Source organism: Pteropus medius, unplaced genomic scaffold, assembly GCF_902729225.1.
Source record: "Pteropus medius unplaced genomic scaffold, Ma_sr-lr_union100, whole genome shotgun sequence".
Lineage (NCBI taxonomy): Eukaryota > Metazoa > Chordata > Mammalia > Chiroptera > Pteropodidae > Pteropus > Pteropus medius.
The window spans coordinates 12,818,291-12,835,762 of record NW_024355990.1 but is presented as its reverse complement, the minus strand read 5'-3'; the positions used below and the strand labels follow the sequence as shown (position 1 = coordinate 12,835,762).

At 33.7% G+C, this 17,472-nt stretch overlaps 1 protein-coding gene across 6 annotated transcripts in view; it reads left to right on the top strand.

The window, feature by feature from the left end:
* Positions 1 to 17,472, top strand: part of TANC2 (tetratricopeptide repeat, ankyrin repeat and coiled-coil containing 2) — a 296,707-nt gene that overhangs the window by 160,831 nt on the left and 118,404 nt on the right. For all 6 annotated transcript variants that reach the window (XM_039859913.1, XM_039859912.1, XM_039859911.1 and 3 more), the window contains 2 exons: positions 9,236 to 9,384; positions 14,563 to 14,749. In XM_039859913.1, coding sequence (XP_039715847.1) covers positions 9,236 to 9,384; positions 14,563 to 14,749 — 336 coding nt within the window. The remainder of the gene's footprint in view (positions 1 to 9,235; positions 9,385 to 14,562; positions 14,750 to 17,472) is intronic.

The window sequence follows — 17,472 nt, the reverse complement described above, 5'->3', positions numbered from 1 at the left end:
ATTATTTTCTAATTTCCCCATGAGGCCATAAGCTCCTTAAGAATAGAGACTATGCCTTTTGTTCATAAATGAATACATAACACCTAACAGGGCTGGACACGCACAGAAAATACTAAATAAATATTCATTAAATTAATGAATGCTTTTCTAATTGTTTATCATCATATAATTCTGCTGGATACTGTTAAGATAAAAATAAATAAAATGACCATGTAAACAATTTCTACTCAATATTATCACATATTTCCTGGCAAAATAATGAGGTAGTTAAGAATATAGGCTCAGGAGCCAGCCGTCCTGGACAAATATTGAGATTGTCATTTACCTAACTGTGGAACCATGGGCAAGCAAGGACTTAATCTTTGCGTACCTCACTTTTACTGTTTGTAAGGTAAGAAATGTTATGAAGATTAAATGATTTAATACATGTAAAGTACTTAGAAAAGTACCAGACAATAATATCTCAGTGTTAGTTATTTTTATTATTAGTGCTACTACCAATATTGTTATTAATAATAACAATATTGTTATTGTTATTTATAAGAAATAAAACATTCTTTTAAAACATTAAATATATTACATTTAATCAGATTTGATCTTAGGGTTCTATATCTGTGTCAAAGTGGTATGTCATATCGAATTTGAATCTGAAAATTGTTCCCTGTGTTCTTTTTCCCTAACTCTTCTGTTAAAAAAATCAGACTCCTCCATCACAAGAAATTCTAATATAGCCTCTTCCAAGAACGCCTTCCCTCCACTTCCTCTTTCCGCTCTTCTAAGACAAGTTGGTTTTTTGCTTTGCTCTCTAGTACTTCCTTTAACTTATAAAATATTTCCTGTGTATACTGGCTTCTTTCATAATTCTAGACATCCTTCTTGGAGGAAAAAAAACCTGGATATTATGAATATTGTTTCATTCTCAAACCCAGTGTCCTTTGTCCTTAATACAGTTTCTGTAATTTTTAAAAATTAAAATATAACGAGTACAGAAAGATACACAAATTATAATTATGCAGCTATAAAATTTTATGAAGTGAACACACCCATGTAATCACACCTAAATCAAGTTATAGAACATCACTAGCACTTCAGAAGCTTTCTCATTCTTCCTCTACGTCATTTTCCACTCCCTACAAGCATAATCATTATTCTGATTACCCTTATCAATTATTTCTTTTACTGGTTTTCAAACTTTATATGAGTGAAATCATTTATATTTATTTTTGTTCAATAATATGTCATATTTTATTGATGTCATATTTCATTATGTGTCTACTATTGATGGCTATTATGAATAGTTCTATTTTGAATGTTTGTTTACATATATTTTGGTGCACTTATGTATACTTATCCTTTTGGTATATACCTGATAGTGGACATATATGTTGAGTTGTAAGGTTTTCTTAAAAATTTTTTCCAAGTTTGATGCTAACCAATTTATGTTCCCACCAGCACAGTAGTATTTAAGTGCTCTTTTACCGCATATTGTCGGGTGTTTTTTTAGTTTGTTTCTTTCCTGTTTTATTCTACACTGTGCATGTGTAGTGGTATCTCATTGTGGTTTTGGTTATCATTTTCCCAGTAGTGGTGAACAGCTTTTCCTATGCTTATTGGTCATTGGCTGTCTTCTTGTAAATTCCCGTGTAGATTTTTTTTATTCATTTTTTAATTGGACTGTTTGTATTTTTCTTATTAATTTGTATGGGTTCTTTATATATTCTAGATATAAGTCCTTTGTAAGATATATGAATTAAAGATATTTTTTCCCCACTCTATGGCTTGCATTTTTACTGTCTTTATTGATCTTTGGTGAACAGAAGTTTTTGTTATTAATAAACTTCACTTTACTAATATTTTCTTTTATAGTTAGTGCCTTTTTTGTCCTGTTTAAGAAGTCTTTGGCTAGTCTTAGGTCATGAAGCCATTCTATTAGGTTATCTTACAGAAAATTTATTGTTTTACTTTTCTATAATCCATCTCTAATTGGGTCTATAATCCATCTCTAATTGACTTTTGTATATGATATGAGGTAAGAACAGGTTTCATTTTTATTCACGTCATATTAATCTATCACCAATTATTGAAAACAACATCCTATTACTAAAATATTACAGTGGTACCTTTGTCGTAAATGAGGTGATTATATATGTGTAGCTATGCTTCTGGAATCTTTATTCAGTTTCATTGGTCTTTTTATCTATGCTTTGTCAGTTATACCCTGTCTTAATTACTTTAGCATTATATTCCTTTTTTAACAGTAAGGCATATATATATATTTACGCTGTATGTGCATCTCTCATAGTTGGTTTTCTTTCTGTGCACACATATTTGACTCTCCTTAACCCTTCTATCTCTCCCCTTCCCCTACCCTCTGTTAATTCTTTATATTGAGTAATAGAAGTCATTCTTCAAGTTTTCCTTACTATTCCTGGGTCTTTCCATATCCATGTTAATGTTAGAATCCTTTAGTATTTCTCATTCAGTGGTCTGGGAGCAAAGCCTAATGCATAAACACACTACTCCCAAATAGCCAAAATAAAACCAAGAGCTATAAATTTAAATAGTTTTTATAAGCATTATGTATGAATGCTGTACGGTTTATTTTGTGTCTCACAGTGATTATTTTTTAACACTCTACCAGCCGTCTTGTTTTGTTTATCATACTCCAAGTTCATCATTTTAAAAGAAGTCACAAGCAGAATTCCACTCAAGGAAAGTACTATCTTTGTTTAGGGACATACCTTAATTGGGCGTGTTTGGTTATGAAGATGACACCCTCTTCACATCACCCGGATGGTCATGGATGAGACAAAAAGATAGGTAAAATATTTGGTATGAGGATTTAAGAAGAATTTTGAGAATTTTGAGCAAATGCCTTGGGCAGGGAAGAGGTACGGAGTGATGCTCATCAACATGGTAAGAGACTGGAATCAAGGATGACAGTATAACTTTAGGGGTTAAGAGCTTGAGTTCTAGGTCCAGATTACCTGGCTCCAGCCACTTAACAGCCATAGGAATTTAACTAAGTTACTTATCCCTTCTGTGCTTCATTTTCCTTATTTTTAAAATGGGGATAAGAGTGCTTTATCTCATAGGGTGGTTGTGATAATTAAATGAGTTAATATATATAAAATACTTATAAACAGTACCTCACATATAATTAATCCACATATGTGCTAGCTGTTATTATAATTGTAAAATATGTGAAAAATATGAGATATATTTTTAGTCTTAAGTTCTGTGCCTTGAGATAATTCCCTATCCTTGACATACACAAGGTAACCCAAAAAAGTCCTGTCTATGTACCACTATAAGACTAAGGTCTATTGAAGACTGAAAAGATTATAGGATAATCTTGTAGTGCAGAAAACAATAATTTTGACAACTTTGCTTCTCTGTATCTTTCCCATTTTTGTAGCAATTTCAGCAAAACCTGGACTTTATATAATTTCTTCCATAAATACTTCAGTGTTATATAAAGTATATGAACTTTTGGACTTCTTAAAAGTAATAAATATTAGTTTCTTTTAAACCTCTATCAGAACCATAGAAGAAAAGCAGTTAAGAGAATAGAGTGATGTAGTGAAAATAAGAGTAACATGAGCATAAAGCTTAGAAGAAAAAAGAAGAGTTTAGTTTATTACTAAACTCATTTCTTAAATGAGTAACATTTGGACTATTGCGAATAATGCATGACACTATAATATATAATTATAGCTTCTTGCCTGCCATTTGTGTATAGTGTGGTATAGTAATGAGTTATGAAGTCCAATGAGGTTAGGTACTTTTAAATGTTATTACAGATAGCTTCAGAATAACATTTAGCATTTTAATCAGAAACTGTTTACTTCACATTTCATGTACTATAAATGCTCTTGTTATTGTAATAGATTTTAATAATTTTTAATAATATAAAGTATGTAACTCGGTAGTTTAGAAATAGTATCCAAATGGCCAAGAAGGAAAATCCACACACTGTAGTAACAAAATGCATGCAAAGGAGTTGGAAAATACTTCCTATAATGAGTAAAATCAGTCAATCAAAGTCAATCCCCAAATTATTCAGGTGATAGAATTAGTAGACAAAAGCAGTAAAACAGTTATTATAATTTTAACCCATAGGTTCAAGAAGATAGAGGAAATAATATTTCAGAGGCATGAAAATATAAAAATGACCCACTGTGAACTTCTAGAGATAAAAATTACATTATCAGAGATTTAAATAAAAAATACAATAGGTAGAGTTAACATCAGATTAGATATTGCAGGAAAAAAAAAGATGAGTGAACTGGAAGACATACCAATTAGAAACTATCAAAAGTAAAACACAGTGAAAAAAGACTGGAAGTGAGTTGTGAGACCACTTCAAGAAGTCTAATAAGGTCAGAGTCCCACAGGGAGAAAAAGAGAGAGAACATAACCAAAAGAAAAAGTTAAACATATACCCGCCATCAGTCCATCAGGGACACGGACCCAGCAATTGTGTTCCCAGGTGTTTGTTCTAGAGAAATGAAAACTTTGGTTCACACAAAACCCTGTACATGAATGTTCATAGCAGCTTTATTCAAACTGTCCAGAAACAACTCAAATGTCTTCCAGTGGCTTAATGGTTAAACAAAATGTGGTACATCTATGCAATGCATTACTACTCAGAAATGAAAGGAACAAACTATTTGAAACAGGCAGTAATCTGAATGGATTTTAAAGGCATAATGTTGAATTTTTAAAAAGCCAATCTCAAAGCTTACATAAAGTATAATTCCTGCTCTTTAACATTCTCAAAATAACCCAAGAAAACTATTTATTGTTTCCAGTTTATTATAAAGGATATCTTAAAGGATGCAAATGAACAGCCAGATGAAGAGGTACATAGGAGGGGAGGTCAGGAAGTCCCAAGCGCAAGAGCTTCCGTCCCTGCAGAGTTTCGGGTATACGACCCCCTCCCAAGGCTGATGTGTTCATCAACCCAGAAGCTCTCCAAACCCCATTGTTTAATGTCTTCATGGCAGTCTGTTATGCAGACATGATTGATTAAATCATTGGCCCTTGGTCATTAACTACATCTTCAGTTCCCTCCCCTCCCTGTAGGTCAGGGATGGGACTAAAAGTTCCAGTCCTCTAAACACACATAGGGGTGGGACTAAAAGTTCCAATCCTCTAAACACATAGTCCTCTGGCAACCAGTTTTTATCCTGACACTACCTAGTATCCCGCTAAGAGTCACTACAGTGATATAAACTCATGGGTGGTTGAAAGGGGCTTATTATGAAAAACAAAAGACATTTCTCTCACCCCTGTCACTTAGGAGCTCCATTTCAAGAATTGATAACAAAGACCGAATATGTATTTCTTATTATAGCATAATATCACAAATACTATAAGCAATGTGCCTGCTAATAAGTTGTCTATTATTTAAACATTCTCACTAATTGTGATATTACTTTCCGGTGAGGGAGGCAGTATGACATACTAGTTGGGAGCATGGATTCTAGAGTCAAGGAACCTGGACTATAAATCTGGCTTCACCATTTATTGGTTGTGTGACTTTGAGTAGGCAACTTAATTTCTCTGTGCCTCAGTTTTCTCACTTGTAAAATGAAAGTAATAATACCTACTTCACAAAGTTGTTATAAAGATTAATATTTGTAAAGTGTTTAGTGACTTGTACATAATAAGTACTATATGTTAAATAAATGAATCATGTCTTATTTTTCATATAAATTATAAATGTTTCAAAATCAGTAACTGTAACTTCTCCGTGTTATATATATCCTCATCACACCTAATGTTAACATGTAAATATAAGATATTTGATAATTATCAGAATAACTTTCTATTAAAAAAAAAAGTGAAATGGAACACCAGAAAATCTACAAGTCAGGAATCTATGTGAGAATTTGTAAAAGCTGAGCCAGTTTAATTTATAGAAGGAGAAAAGGGTAATTTATGAATTTGAATATAGCAGTTACCTTTTTATTTTATCAAGGAATAAGAAGCTTTTAATCATTCTCAGGGTGAATCTAAATAGTTGTAATGTAAAAATCACTCTACCAATTCTCTTATTTCTGTTCTGTGGCAGAGAAATTTTTGTTGCCTCTTGGAGAGGAAGTAGAGAAGGGGAAATTGAGCCAATTTTTCTACTCTGACATAAATTCAATGAGGGTTCTATATAGATTTTCCACAGATGGAACACTTGAGTTCCATCAAAGATATACATATAGTCCCTTCCTCTGACCTTCAGCTTGTATCTTTAGTAGAGAAGTTAAGATAACTATTAAACTGAATAATAACAATTAAATCTCACTTGTCATTGGACTAGTTTATAGTGTAATACTAAATGTCCTAAAAATTAAGAAGCTATTGTATTTTGGCATCGAATTTTATGACACTGTAGCAAATGCTTGCTAAGCTGAAGGGACATATCTGACTCCAAAAAAATTTTTTTGTAATGTCCTGTAGATTCTGTGCTGTTGTGGATTGTTACAAAGTTGGATTAAATGCATCTAAATGTAAAAAACAAAAAAACAAAAAAAAAACCTGAAAAAATGTTGATAGTGAATCGAGTTATTGTGAACAGATATTCAGTTTAGTAAATTACTTCTGCATCACATTTAGAACAGATCATCTTGAGTTCCCTGGTTCCTTTTAATATGATTTCTATAAATTCTCTATTTAGAAATGAATTTATCTGAATGGTGAATCCAAGGGAAAACCTTATACTGACTTTGTTCAACATCGCTCGGTGAAAAAGTTTGAAAAAGAATAATTCCTGTAGTTGCTAACCACTATGGTATATTAATTATATATCAATTTCGAAAAAATGATTCTGACTGTGAGAGAAGTGGTAGTCTGGCATGGGATGGGAACCCAGTAGGGATTAGTAGAGCATCTGTGTGCAGGGTGGCAATGAGCAACAGTGGAATTTGTTACATGTAGGGAGAATAGATTAAATAAGTAAGGATAATGAGAGCCAGATTTCTCACTATTAGAGAACGGAATTACAACTTTGGAAAGGAGAAAAACTAGAATTAACCCTATGGTATTAAACTAGAATTAGAGTGTCACTGTGAACTTTTGGGATGTGTGTTTGTATACGGATTTACAAATAAAAATGAATATAAATATGTGTGTATGTGAATGTATGTATTTCTGTATATATGTGTGTGTGCATGTGTATGTGTGAATGCACTGCCTGACTGCCTACTAAGTGATCTGGAGATCAGTGACATCCTAATAGCAGTAAGCCTACCTGATAGTTTAAATACCTTTCTCCATTAAAAAGAACCAGGCTTTCTTGGGGAAAGGATTCATTCCAGGACTAGGGCGGGGAAAGTACAAGATGAGCCTGGAATATCTTATGCCAGAAAGCAAAGAAGTGCTCAGAAAATGACAGGGATATGTCAAAAGGTTATAGAAGCCAAATTGAAAAGGCTTACCCTGGCCAACTCTGGGACAATTTGAGCAACTAAATAATGATAGTAACAAACTACAACTCATTGAATCAGAGAGGAATCTTTGAGTATGGATGGATGGATGGATGGATGGATGGATGGATGGATGGATGGATGGATGGATAAAAGAAAGTACACTGTGGAAAGAGTAATGGATTTTGAAAAATCACTGTTTGGCAAACATAACGGTAGTCAGTTCAACCAAGAAACATTAATGGATACTTAAATAGTTTATGGAGGAGTGATTCAGATTGATACTTGTACAACAATGTTTATGCTATCATTATTCATATTATTTAATAGGTGGAAACAACTCAAATGTCCAATATGAGATGAATAAGTAAACTAAATGTGGCATATATACATTCAGTGGAATATTATTCAGTCATAAAAGGAGTGAAATATAAAAAATGAAATTCTGATACATGCTGCAACATGGACGAACCTTGAAAACATTATGCTGAGTGAGATAAGCTAGACATAAAAGGACAAATATTGTATGATTCCACTTATATGAGATACCTAGAATATGCACATTCACAGAGACAGAAAGTAGAATAGAGATTACTAGGGGTTAGTAAGAGAGGGTAATGGAGAGTTATTTAATGGGTACAGAATTTTTTTGAGGGAAGATTAAAAATTCTGGAAATGGATAGTGGCAATGGTTGTACAACATTGTAAATGTACTTAATGCCACTAAATTTTACACTTAAAATAATTAGAATGGCAGATTTTGTAATGTGTATTTTATCACAAACTTTTTTTTTAATTTAAAAGTTTGTTGAGGAATGGGATATTTACATAATCCCAAAGAATTCCTTTACAAAATACTTATTCATTACAAAGTGAAAAAGTATAATTTTAGAGTGGAAAAATCTGGCAAACACTACCATAACCAAGTGATCAAAGTTAACACAGCATTATTTTTGTGATATTCCTGCCAAAAGTGGATGACCTGAATCAGATCATGAGGTCACATTAGATAAATTCAAATGGAGAGACTTTGTGCAAACAGCTGGCCTAAAATCTTAAACAGTTTCAAGGTCACGATTAAGAAAAGACTGAAAAACTGTTCTAGATCAAAAGAGATAAAAGGAAACTGAGAACTAAATGCATTACACAATCCTGAATTGTTGGATCCTTTTTCTAGAAAGGACATTACTGGGACAAATATCAAAACTTAAATGGTGTCCGTGGATGAGAGCATAATAATGTAAAATGTTAGTTTCCTGATTTCTGTGCTGGTCCTATGGTTATGTAAGAGAATATCCTTGTTTATAAGGAAATACATGGTATCTGGGGAGGATGAGACATCATGTCAGTACTTTCAGATGGTTAAGGAAAATAATATTCTTTGTACTATTCTTGAAACTTTCTTGTAAATTTGAACTGATTTCAAAATAAAAGGATATTCACACAAATTGTAAGGGGAAAAAAGATAAACGAACCTAAATGAAGGTAGTGATTGCAGCCAGGAACTAGATCCCAAGACTAGGACTGTATTGGAAGTCTAATTGTCAAGGAAATGGGAAACTTTTTCTATTCAGTAAGTTACAAAAACATTCAGACTCATTTCGAGCACATAAGTAGAGGATAATCTGAGTAAACTGTATAGCAATTATAATATGTAAACGTGGGAAAATCAGATTCTAGACAGGGACCTTGTAATTTTGGGTTTAGAATGTAAAAACAAAGGAAATGACCAAACTGAATATAAGAATATTTGCAGAACTCGGCCATTTTATTATGAAAGATTCATATGTTTCAATATCTTCCTGTTTTAGGTGATGCTGAACAGGATCTTGGTCCCCCTCCATCTGTAGATGAGGCAGCAAACACACTCATGACTCGTCTGGGTTTCCTCCTTGGAGAGAAAGTCACGGAAGTTCAGCCAGGTGACCAATACAACATGGAAGTACAGGACGAAAATCAGGTAAAGAGCTTGTAACCAACTTTGTGAAACATGAGATGAATCATCCTGTTAAACCAGGAAAGGAAAAATGTCACGGGGGGTGGCGGAGGAGGGGGAGGTTGGATGGGTGGGTGGGTGTGTGTGTGTGTGTGTGTGTGTGTGTGTGTGTGTAATCCCAATTGTCGAATGCCTTTTGAGGCTTGGAGATATCACTTAATTTTTCATAATTACTATTTTCTTCAGTTTGTGAAACATCTTTTAGTTTCATTCTTAGCTTTAAAAAGCCACTTTCAGGTATTGGTTCATTTATTGAACAAATGAGAAAATAAATCAGTAGATAAGTAAATAAGCCAACAAACAAAATTGACATGTATATGAGCACTGTACCCAGAAGTTGGAGAATACACATTGTTTCCAGAGGCACATGGGTCATGTACCATATTGATAACATGCTGAGCTATAGAGCAGATCTCAGCAAATTTCAAAAGATTCCAATTACTGTGACCATGGTAGAATTAATCAATTACAAAATGACTTAACAGAGCAATAGCTAAAAGATAACTTAGAAAATGTTTGGATATTAACATACATCTAAATAGCCTTTGAATCAAAGAAGAAATTAGAAAATATTTTAAACTGAAACAATAAAAACATAATATAACAAAACATTATCTCTAGCCCTGCCTTTCCTGTAACTCCAGATCTGTATACAGAGCTGCCTACACCACCTTTCTACTTATATGTTAAATCTCAAATTTAACATGTGGAAATCTGAACCCTTGCATTTTTTCCCATAACCTGCTCCTGCTGCGGTGTTTTCTATCTGAGCGGATGGTATCATCTACATGCTTAGGAGCCATTCTTGACTTTTCTGTCATATTCCATATTCACTCTTTCAGCGAATCATGTAGGCTATCTTCAAAATGTATGTTAATCCGATCCCTTCTCACAGTCTTCACTGCTACACCTAAGTCCAAGCCACTGTCATTTCTTGCCTGGGCTACAACAGCTACTAGAATGTAAGACTGGAAAGCCTGAAACTTTTGCCTCTTCTTTTTACTGCTGTGTCTATAATTAGTAGGTGCTCAGTAAGTATTTACTGTTTGGATAAATGGCCGCCTAATAGGTCTCTGCTTCCACTATCACCTCCTGTAGTCTGTGTACATGATAGCCATAGTGATCCTTGTAAAATGGGAATTTGATCCTTTCGCTTCTCTGCTTTCAGTCTTCCACTGTATTTCCATCAAATTTAGAATTAAATCTAAAATCCTTACCATGACCAGAAAGGCCCCACCTGGTCTGACCCCTTGCAAACCTCTCCTGCATCATTTCCTGCCCCTCGCCCTTTCACCTGCAGCTCTTCAGCAACACTGACCTCCGTGTCGTGCCTCGAGCACATAAAACGCTCATTCATACTGGAATGCTTTCCCATGTAACTCACTTCCTCACGTCATTGCTCTGGGATTGTTTGCTCTGTATCTCATAGAAGAATGTAGTGTCATGATGGCAAGGAGTGATGATTTTTTTAATCAGTTTACATTGTAACCATTTAAATCCTATTCCCTGTGAATAAAAAAAATGGGATGATATGAGTTGAGGGCTTTTTAAATATTGATATAAATAAAACATTTATTTTACTTTTTATTTCTTGAGGTTCATGTTAAATGTGTCTGCTCTATAAAATGACTTAGCTAACATGACATTTTAGTCTATTTGCTGAGGACCCAGTTGTTTCTAAAAAGCTACATTTCTTCAGGTGCTAAAATTTGTACTTTGTTGTTTCTGAGATGCTTCACGTCACAGCATGTTGCAGTGATTTCTGAATAAAGTCACAAGTCCATGGAGCACGCCTTACTTGTGTATTTACTGAATAATATAGTCTGAAATAAGTAAATGAGTCGCATTATTGATTTAATGTACTTCAAGCGATATAGTATAATAGAATAGACACCAAACCAGGAGGTAGAAAACTTGTATTCTGGTTCCAACTCTACCACCTACTATTTTGTAAATTTGGACGTGTCACTTAACATTTCCAAGCTTTAGATTTTTCATAGGTAATAATAACTGACATTTATTAAATGCTTACTGTGTACTAATCATTGTACTAATTGCTTTATTTGCACTATTTCGTTTAAGCTTTCTTACAACCCAGTGTGGTAGGGTCTATTTATATTCCAATTTTTAGATTAAAAAGGTGAAAACACGAGAATTCCAGTCAAGATAGAGAAGTAGGTACATGCTGCGCTTGCCTTTTCTCACAACCACATCAAAATTACAACTAAACTACAGAGCAGCCATCATTAAAACCACCTGAATGTTAGTTCAACAGAAGTCTTTCAACTGAGGACATATAGAAGAAGCCATCTCGAGACAAAAAAGGGAAACACACTGCCAAAATAATTTAATAGTATTTAAATCCAGGCAGTCTACTTTCACAACCTATGTCCTTAACAGCTACACCATGGTGTTCCATTGTAATATGAAATAATAACACCTGACAGGATTATCGTGAAGATCAAGTTAAATCATGAATATGAAAACACCTTGTAAGGCATAAAATGCCATATATATAAAAGGTATAAAATAATATGCACTATAATTAGTATATAAATATTTGTGAAGACTATATGATTTAAGGAAAATTTATAGCTCATGCTTACAGCAGTTTCATTTTCACATTTCTTAAGTGGGAAAAATAATATTATGTCTCATACTTGGTTGATAAGAAGTAAATGAAATAACATATTAAAATTTTTTTAATTGTAAAGTATTAAATGTAAAGTATTAATAATGAAGCTTAATGTTAGCTTTCTTAGAATATAATAAACCATAAAACTACCTTAGAACCACAGAAGTAAGTGACTAAATTGATCATCAGAATATCTACTCTTGGGAAGACTACTAAGAACTAGGAGGTTATGTTCATTTGGTGACCTTCTGAGCTAAACAGAATAATAACAAAGATAGATTGCTTTGTTTAGGAAGACCCTATAGTAATGGTATCCTTGGTACTAATAACGACAGAGTCCAGCACAGGCAAGTCAGCATATATCATTTTTCTGCAAAAACTAAATACTGAAAATGATACTCAGTTGATCGCTGTATTTTCTTCTCTCAGTAGTTTCTGAGGTATTAGGATGTGCCTTATGAATTCCATCATTAGGTTCTTCTGTATTTGTAGGACCTTTAAGAGATCCAGATTGAGAGTTTTGGATCCTTCTGGAGAACACTAAGAACAGTGTGGAAACCACTGAAAGGTTTTGGAAGTGGATAATGTCTTTCTGCCTAAGAGGTTTCTATGTCTTCAACTGGCTTCCCTAAATAAATGTAAAGCCTGCCTTTTAATTCATAAGCCATGAACAATTTTCTGCTCTTGACTTGACCTTTAAGCTTTGCTTTTATAGCTAAAGTTTTTAAAGACAAATTCTGTGATATATGCTATATTTTGCAGAAAATAACTTAGTAAAAATAGTGTCATTTGAGCTTACCCTTCCAATTGGCTATATTAATGCATATAATACATTTTCTTTTCTCAAAGAACAGACTGCAAATCTTGTCTAAAAACGGAAATGAGGAAATGAGTTGTTGTAGAAGTACTAGATCCATACCAAAATGAAACTTTTTCAATGTGGGATGACTACAGGTGTAGCTATGTAAAAGACCCTAGTATAGTTCATTTCATTACCTGCATGTTTCTTACACTGAGAATGAAAAGGTTAAAAATTGCCATGCCAAAGTCTAACTAGAGAGGTTTCTGATTTAGTAAGTCTGGGGTGGAGCTCAGTATGTCCGTTTTGTAGGGGAGCCTGTTTGTTTTTTGTCATTCCACAGGTGATTGTACTGCATGCCTAGTTAAAAACCATTGCTCAGTATCATTTTATTAAAAAAAAAAAAAAAGAGATACAAAGAAATCGAAACTCCTCCCTGCTCTGGAGGAAAATTATGTAATTGAAGAGAAATGGCATAGATTTGATGGCTTACATAAGAAAAATCAGTTCCTGATATTATTAATATGATTGAAAAGATTTATTTGTTTACAGGATTCTGAGAATGTCACTTGTGCTTGGTTGAGCTGAATGTACATTTTATGACCTGATTATAGCATTTAAATTAAAAATCAAAACCTGGATTCAACACAGATGATTAAATACAAGGGCTTGCATCTAGAAATCTTTTTAGGATGAGTCAAAGAGCCTTAATAGTCTCATATTTAGTGATCAACATGTTTTCCAATCACATATTAAATATAAATCTTCAATTTTAGCAGAGAGAATATGAAGAAAGACTTTGTATTTAAAGAAGTTGAAAGGCTTCTGCTTCTTTTAAGAATTAAAGATGTCAAATTTATCATTAGTCATCCATGTGATTTTGTCATTGATCACTTATTTTGAAAAGGATAAAATTTCTTATAGTTTTTGAAAAAAATACGTTTATTCGTTATTTCAGTAATTTGAATAGAAAGAACTAAAGAAAAATGAATTGTCATTACATTCAGTAAACCAGAATATATTACCACCAATCATTTTGGTGATTATTCCTTCCCATCAGAAACTTAAAAAGGAGGTAACTTCAGTGTAAGAATTATTCCGGATACAAAGTGATCTTAGTCTGTAATTAGTTTCTACAGAGAAATTTAATTTTGTATGAAATTAATATTGTTTGATTTGTTTTATTAGACTTTTAGAATAAGGCATTTTCTCTGTATTCATTTATTATCTCCGGCAGCTACTTATGTATCAAAAAAGTTCTAGTTGTTTGCATCAATAACCTTATTTTTATTTCTCTTCAGCTGGAGATATATATTTTTTTCCTATCTGAAGGAAATTCTTAACAAGACAATATTCAAGACTTCATAAGTTTTACTGATTGGAAATAGCAAGGACAACTGGTGCTTAATTTTAAAAATTATTCTGCTAATTCATTGCAGTGATAACGAATACTTGCCACTGGAAATTTTCTAGGCAGAAAAATTGGCCATAGTCTCTGCTCATGTTAAGTTTATTAAGTTTCACCTTAATTGTGGAATGCAGAATCTCTTATCCTAGAAAGCAAAAATAAATAGAACCTAATAGATGTAAAAGCCGTGCATGTAGATTTTCTTCTTTTTCTCATCAAAGCTTATATTTTACCATTAGATATATTTTACTTTAACAGCTGATCAGTTTGTCTTATTTATTTTTCATTCTAATTTTTCAGACCTCAGCAATCACTCAGCGGATAAGTCCCTGTTCCACCTTGACTAGCAGCACTGCCTCTCCGCCAGCCAGTAGCCCCTGCTCCACCCTCCCACCAGTCAGTACAAATGCAACTGCCAAGGACTGCAGCTACGGGGCTGTCACTAGTCCAACCTCCACCCTCGAAAGCAGAGATAGTGGCATCATTGGTGAGTTGGTTTTTATATTAATCATTTCGTGTCTTCTTTTTTTTTTTTTAAATAATGACACAAGCTTAAGGTTTTCAAAAAAAAATCTGATTTTGAATTGTTGAAATGTATATATAAAATGTGTTCTCTTTATAATGATGCTGGAGAGAGAAACAGCGGTAAACAAAATGAAAGCTATCCCTCTCCGCGTAGCCACTCTTTTAAAGGCATTACCTGATAAAAAGAGTGGTGGATAGAAAAAGTTTTTTTCTACTACTTTCTGTAAATTCATGTCTGTAAATACCAATAGAAGTGGTTCAGAAAAAGTTCCTTTCTTACTGAGCTGGTGGCATTCATGGAGATTCTCAGTTCTTCTTACACTTATTGCCTATTGTATACTTGTTAAGGGGAATTAGTCACATGGAGATGAGTGAAGTTTTGGGAAATCAAACTTTTTCTAAGGAAAAAAGGGCAAGGCATACTCCCGGCTTCACTTTTGAAAAACAAATGAACCATGTAATAATAGGTTTGGTTTATGCAAAGAGTACAGTGTTAGTGCAGAGTTACACCAGTACTCTTTTACACTGGGAAAACTAACTGCCCTCCTTGTCTTTGCTTTTAAATACCATGACCATAAAAGCCCTTCCTTATTATAAAATTCAGCATTTGAATAATAAGAAAGGGTCCACAGACCACTGAATAATTCTTTCTTTGTACCACAGATTAAGTCAAAGTTTCTCAAATCTTTCTACCACCAATCAGGACTTTTATAATTTTTGTTGATCTTATATTTTTGAAAGACATTTTAACATTATTCATTTTCAATAGTTTATTTCTCATTTTTAATTTATCAAACAAATACATCTCCACCAAAGCTTCTATTCAAAATGAATTAACTGGCTCTCTCACCGTTGATACAATTCCAGCTTACAGTAGCGTGATATTTTAGTTACAGTAAGTTTACAGTAGTGTGATATTTTAGTTAACTAGTTACTAGTAAACATTATTATTTATAAATAATTTGAAATATTGAAAATAGTAAAACCCATTACGACCTTCGCAGACCTTTAAAGAAGTTCTGTTTTAATGTTTGGAGCCTATTGAATGTGCTCATGGTTTATCTGAAAATAGGGGATATATTTCTAGGCTAAGACCATACAGATATAAGCAAATCTTAGCCAACTCTGATTTGGGACTTAATGATAAAAACTTCTGCAGGGACACAACTCAGAAAAAATCGTGAAAGGCAAGGGGTTAAATAACAGATATTTTACATGTAGACAAGTCCTTTGGGAAATAGGAGTTTCCATTTTCTGGCTTTCATTATACTGACCCTGGCACTTGTGTGAGATCCAAACTTCTAGCTAAGAATTACAAAGCCAGCTGAATCACCACACCTTCACACCAAATGAAGTTACATTTCAGTCAGATTTTACTAAAAAATGTTTATATTTTAAAGTAATGAGACAATTTCCAGAAATTAGGATAAGAAGAATACATCTGTTAAAAAAGACTACATATAGACATATACACACATAATATAAATACTGTACACACACACACACACACACACACACACATACATATGTATATATATATCTCACTAAACACATTTAGAAATTAAAATTATAAAATATGCTATGGAATCCATAAAAAGCTCATCGGGGAAGGTGCAACATTGAGTTTGGTGGCAAAAATTTTGGAACCATTGGACTATTTTTGACTGAAAGACTGAATATATGAAATGAATTTTTAATAAAAGTGAGTGATTTTAACCATATACCAAAATAATATTAACTTAATATGACTTGAACATTTGAGTTAGCTTCAAGCATTTCTAGCCCATGGTTCCCAAAATTTTCACCAACAGGATGACCTTAGCACAGATTCCTTAGAAAACAGATCCTGAGACAGAAGGTTACATGATACCACTTTATTAAGGAAGTGTAACCCAGGGAAGCAAGAGCGAATGAATGGAGGAGAGAGGCAACAAAGGAGAGAGAGCAAAGATAAGGAAAGGAATTACGTGGTCCTGCTGAAAGTCTTAGGCAAGACCACGTTTCTGAGCTGTGGAAGGAAGGTGGGATTAGAAGGGGATTTTCCTGCCAGTTCCCTTCTCATATTGATGTGTTAGCCCTAATATGGCATTGTTTTCCCCACTCTTAAATTGTGTAAATCTAGGAGCCTGCCTCCGATGTCTCAGTGGCATCAAAGAAGTCCATGGACAGAGGAGGGAAGCTGTATGCAGCAGCGCACAAGGCACTGGTTCACTGTGCCCATGACCAACACAAAAGACTAGGAGCGACCAGCAAGGATGTTAGTAACAGGGCCCCAGCTTCAGTCCAAGGGAATGGTTCGCAGCATTGCTAGGACCACGGCAGCCAGATTACAGGCAGCAAATCCAGTAAAATTCAACCCTTGCACCACATAGATCTCATAATATTCTTTTTTAGCATCTAGTGTCATCCATGATGCTATGATACTCTCAGTTCTTTTCTGAAAGGAGAGGCCCATGAGGCAGCACTTCATTCTCAGATGCAAGGAGGACATATCATAAAGGGCAGCAAGTCTGGAAGGCAACCAGGTGTCTTCTTTTGTAATTCATCTTCTTCCCGTGTTACTACAAAGTCCAGAACTCTTTAAATTTCGAGTGAAAACCACACTAAAAGAATCATGGAAATTACCTCATGAACTTAGATTTCTTCTTTTAACAATAGGCATATTAAATATAAGAAGAGACTGTG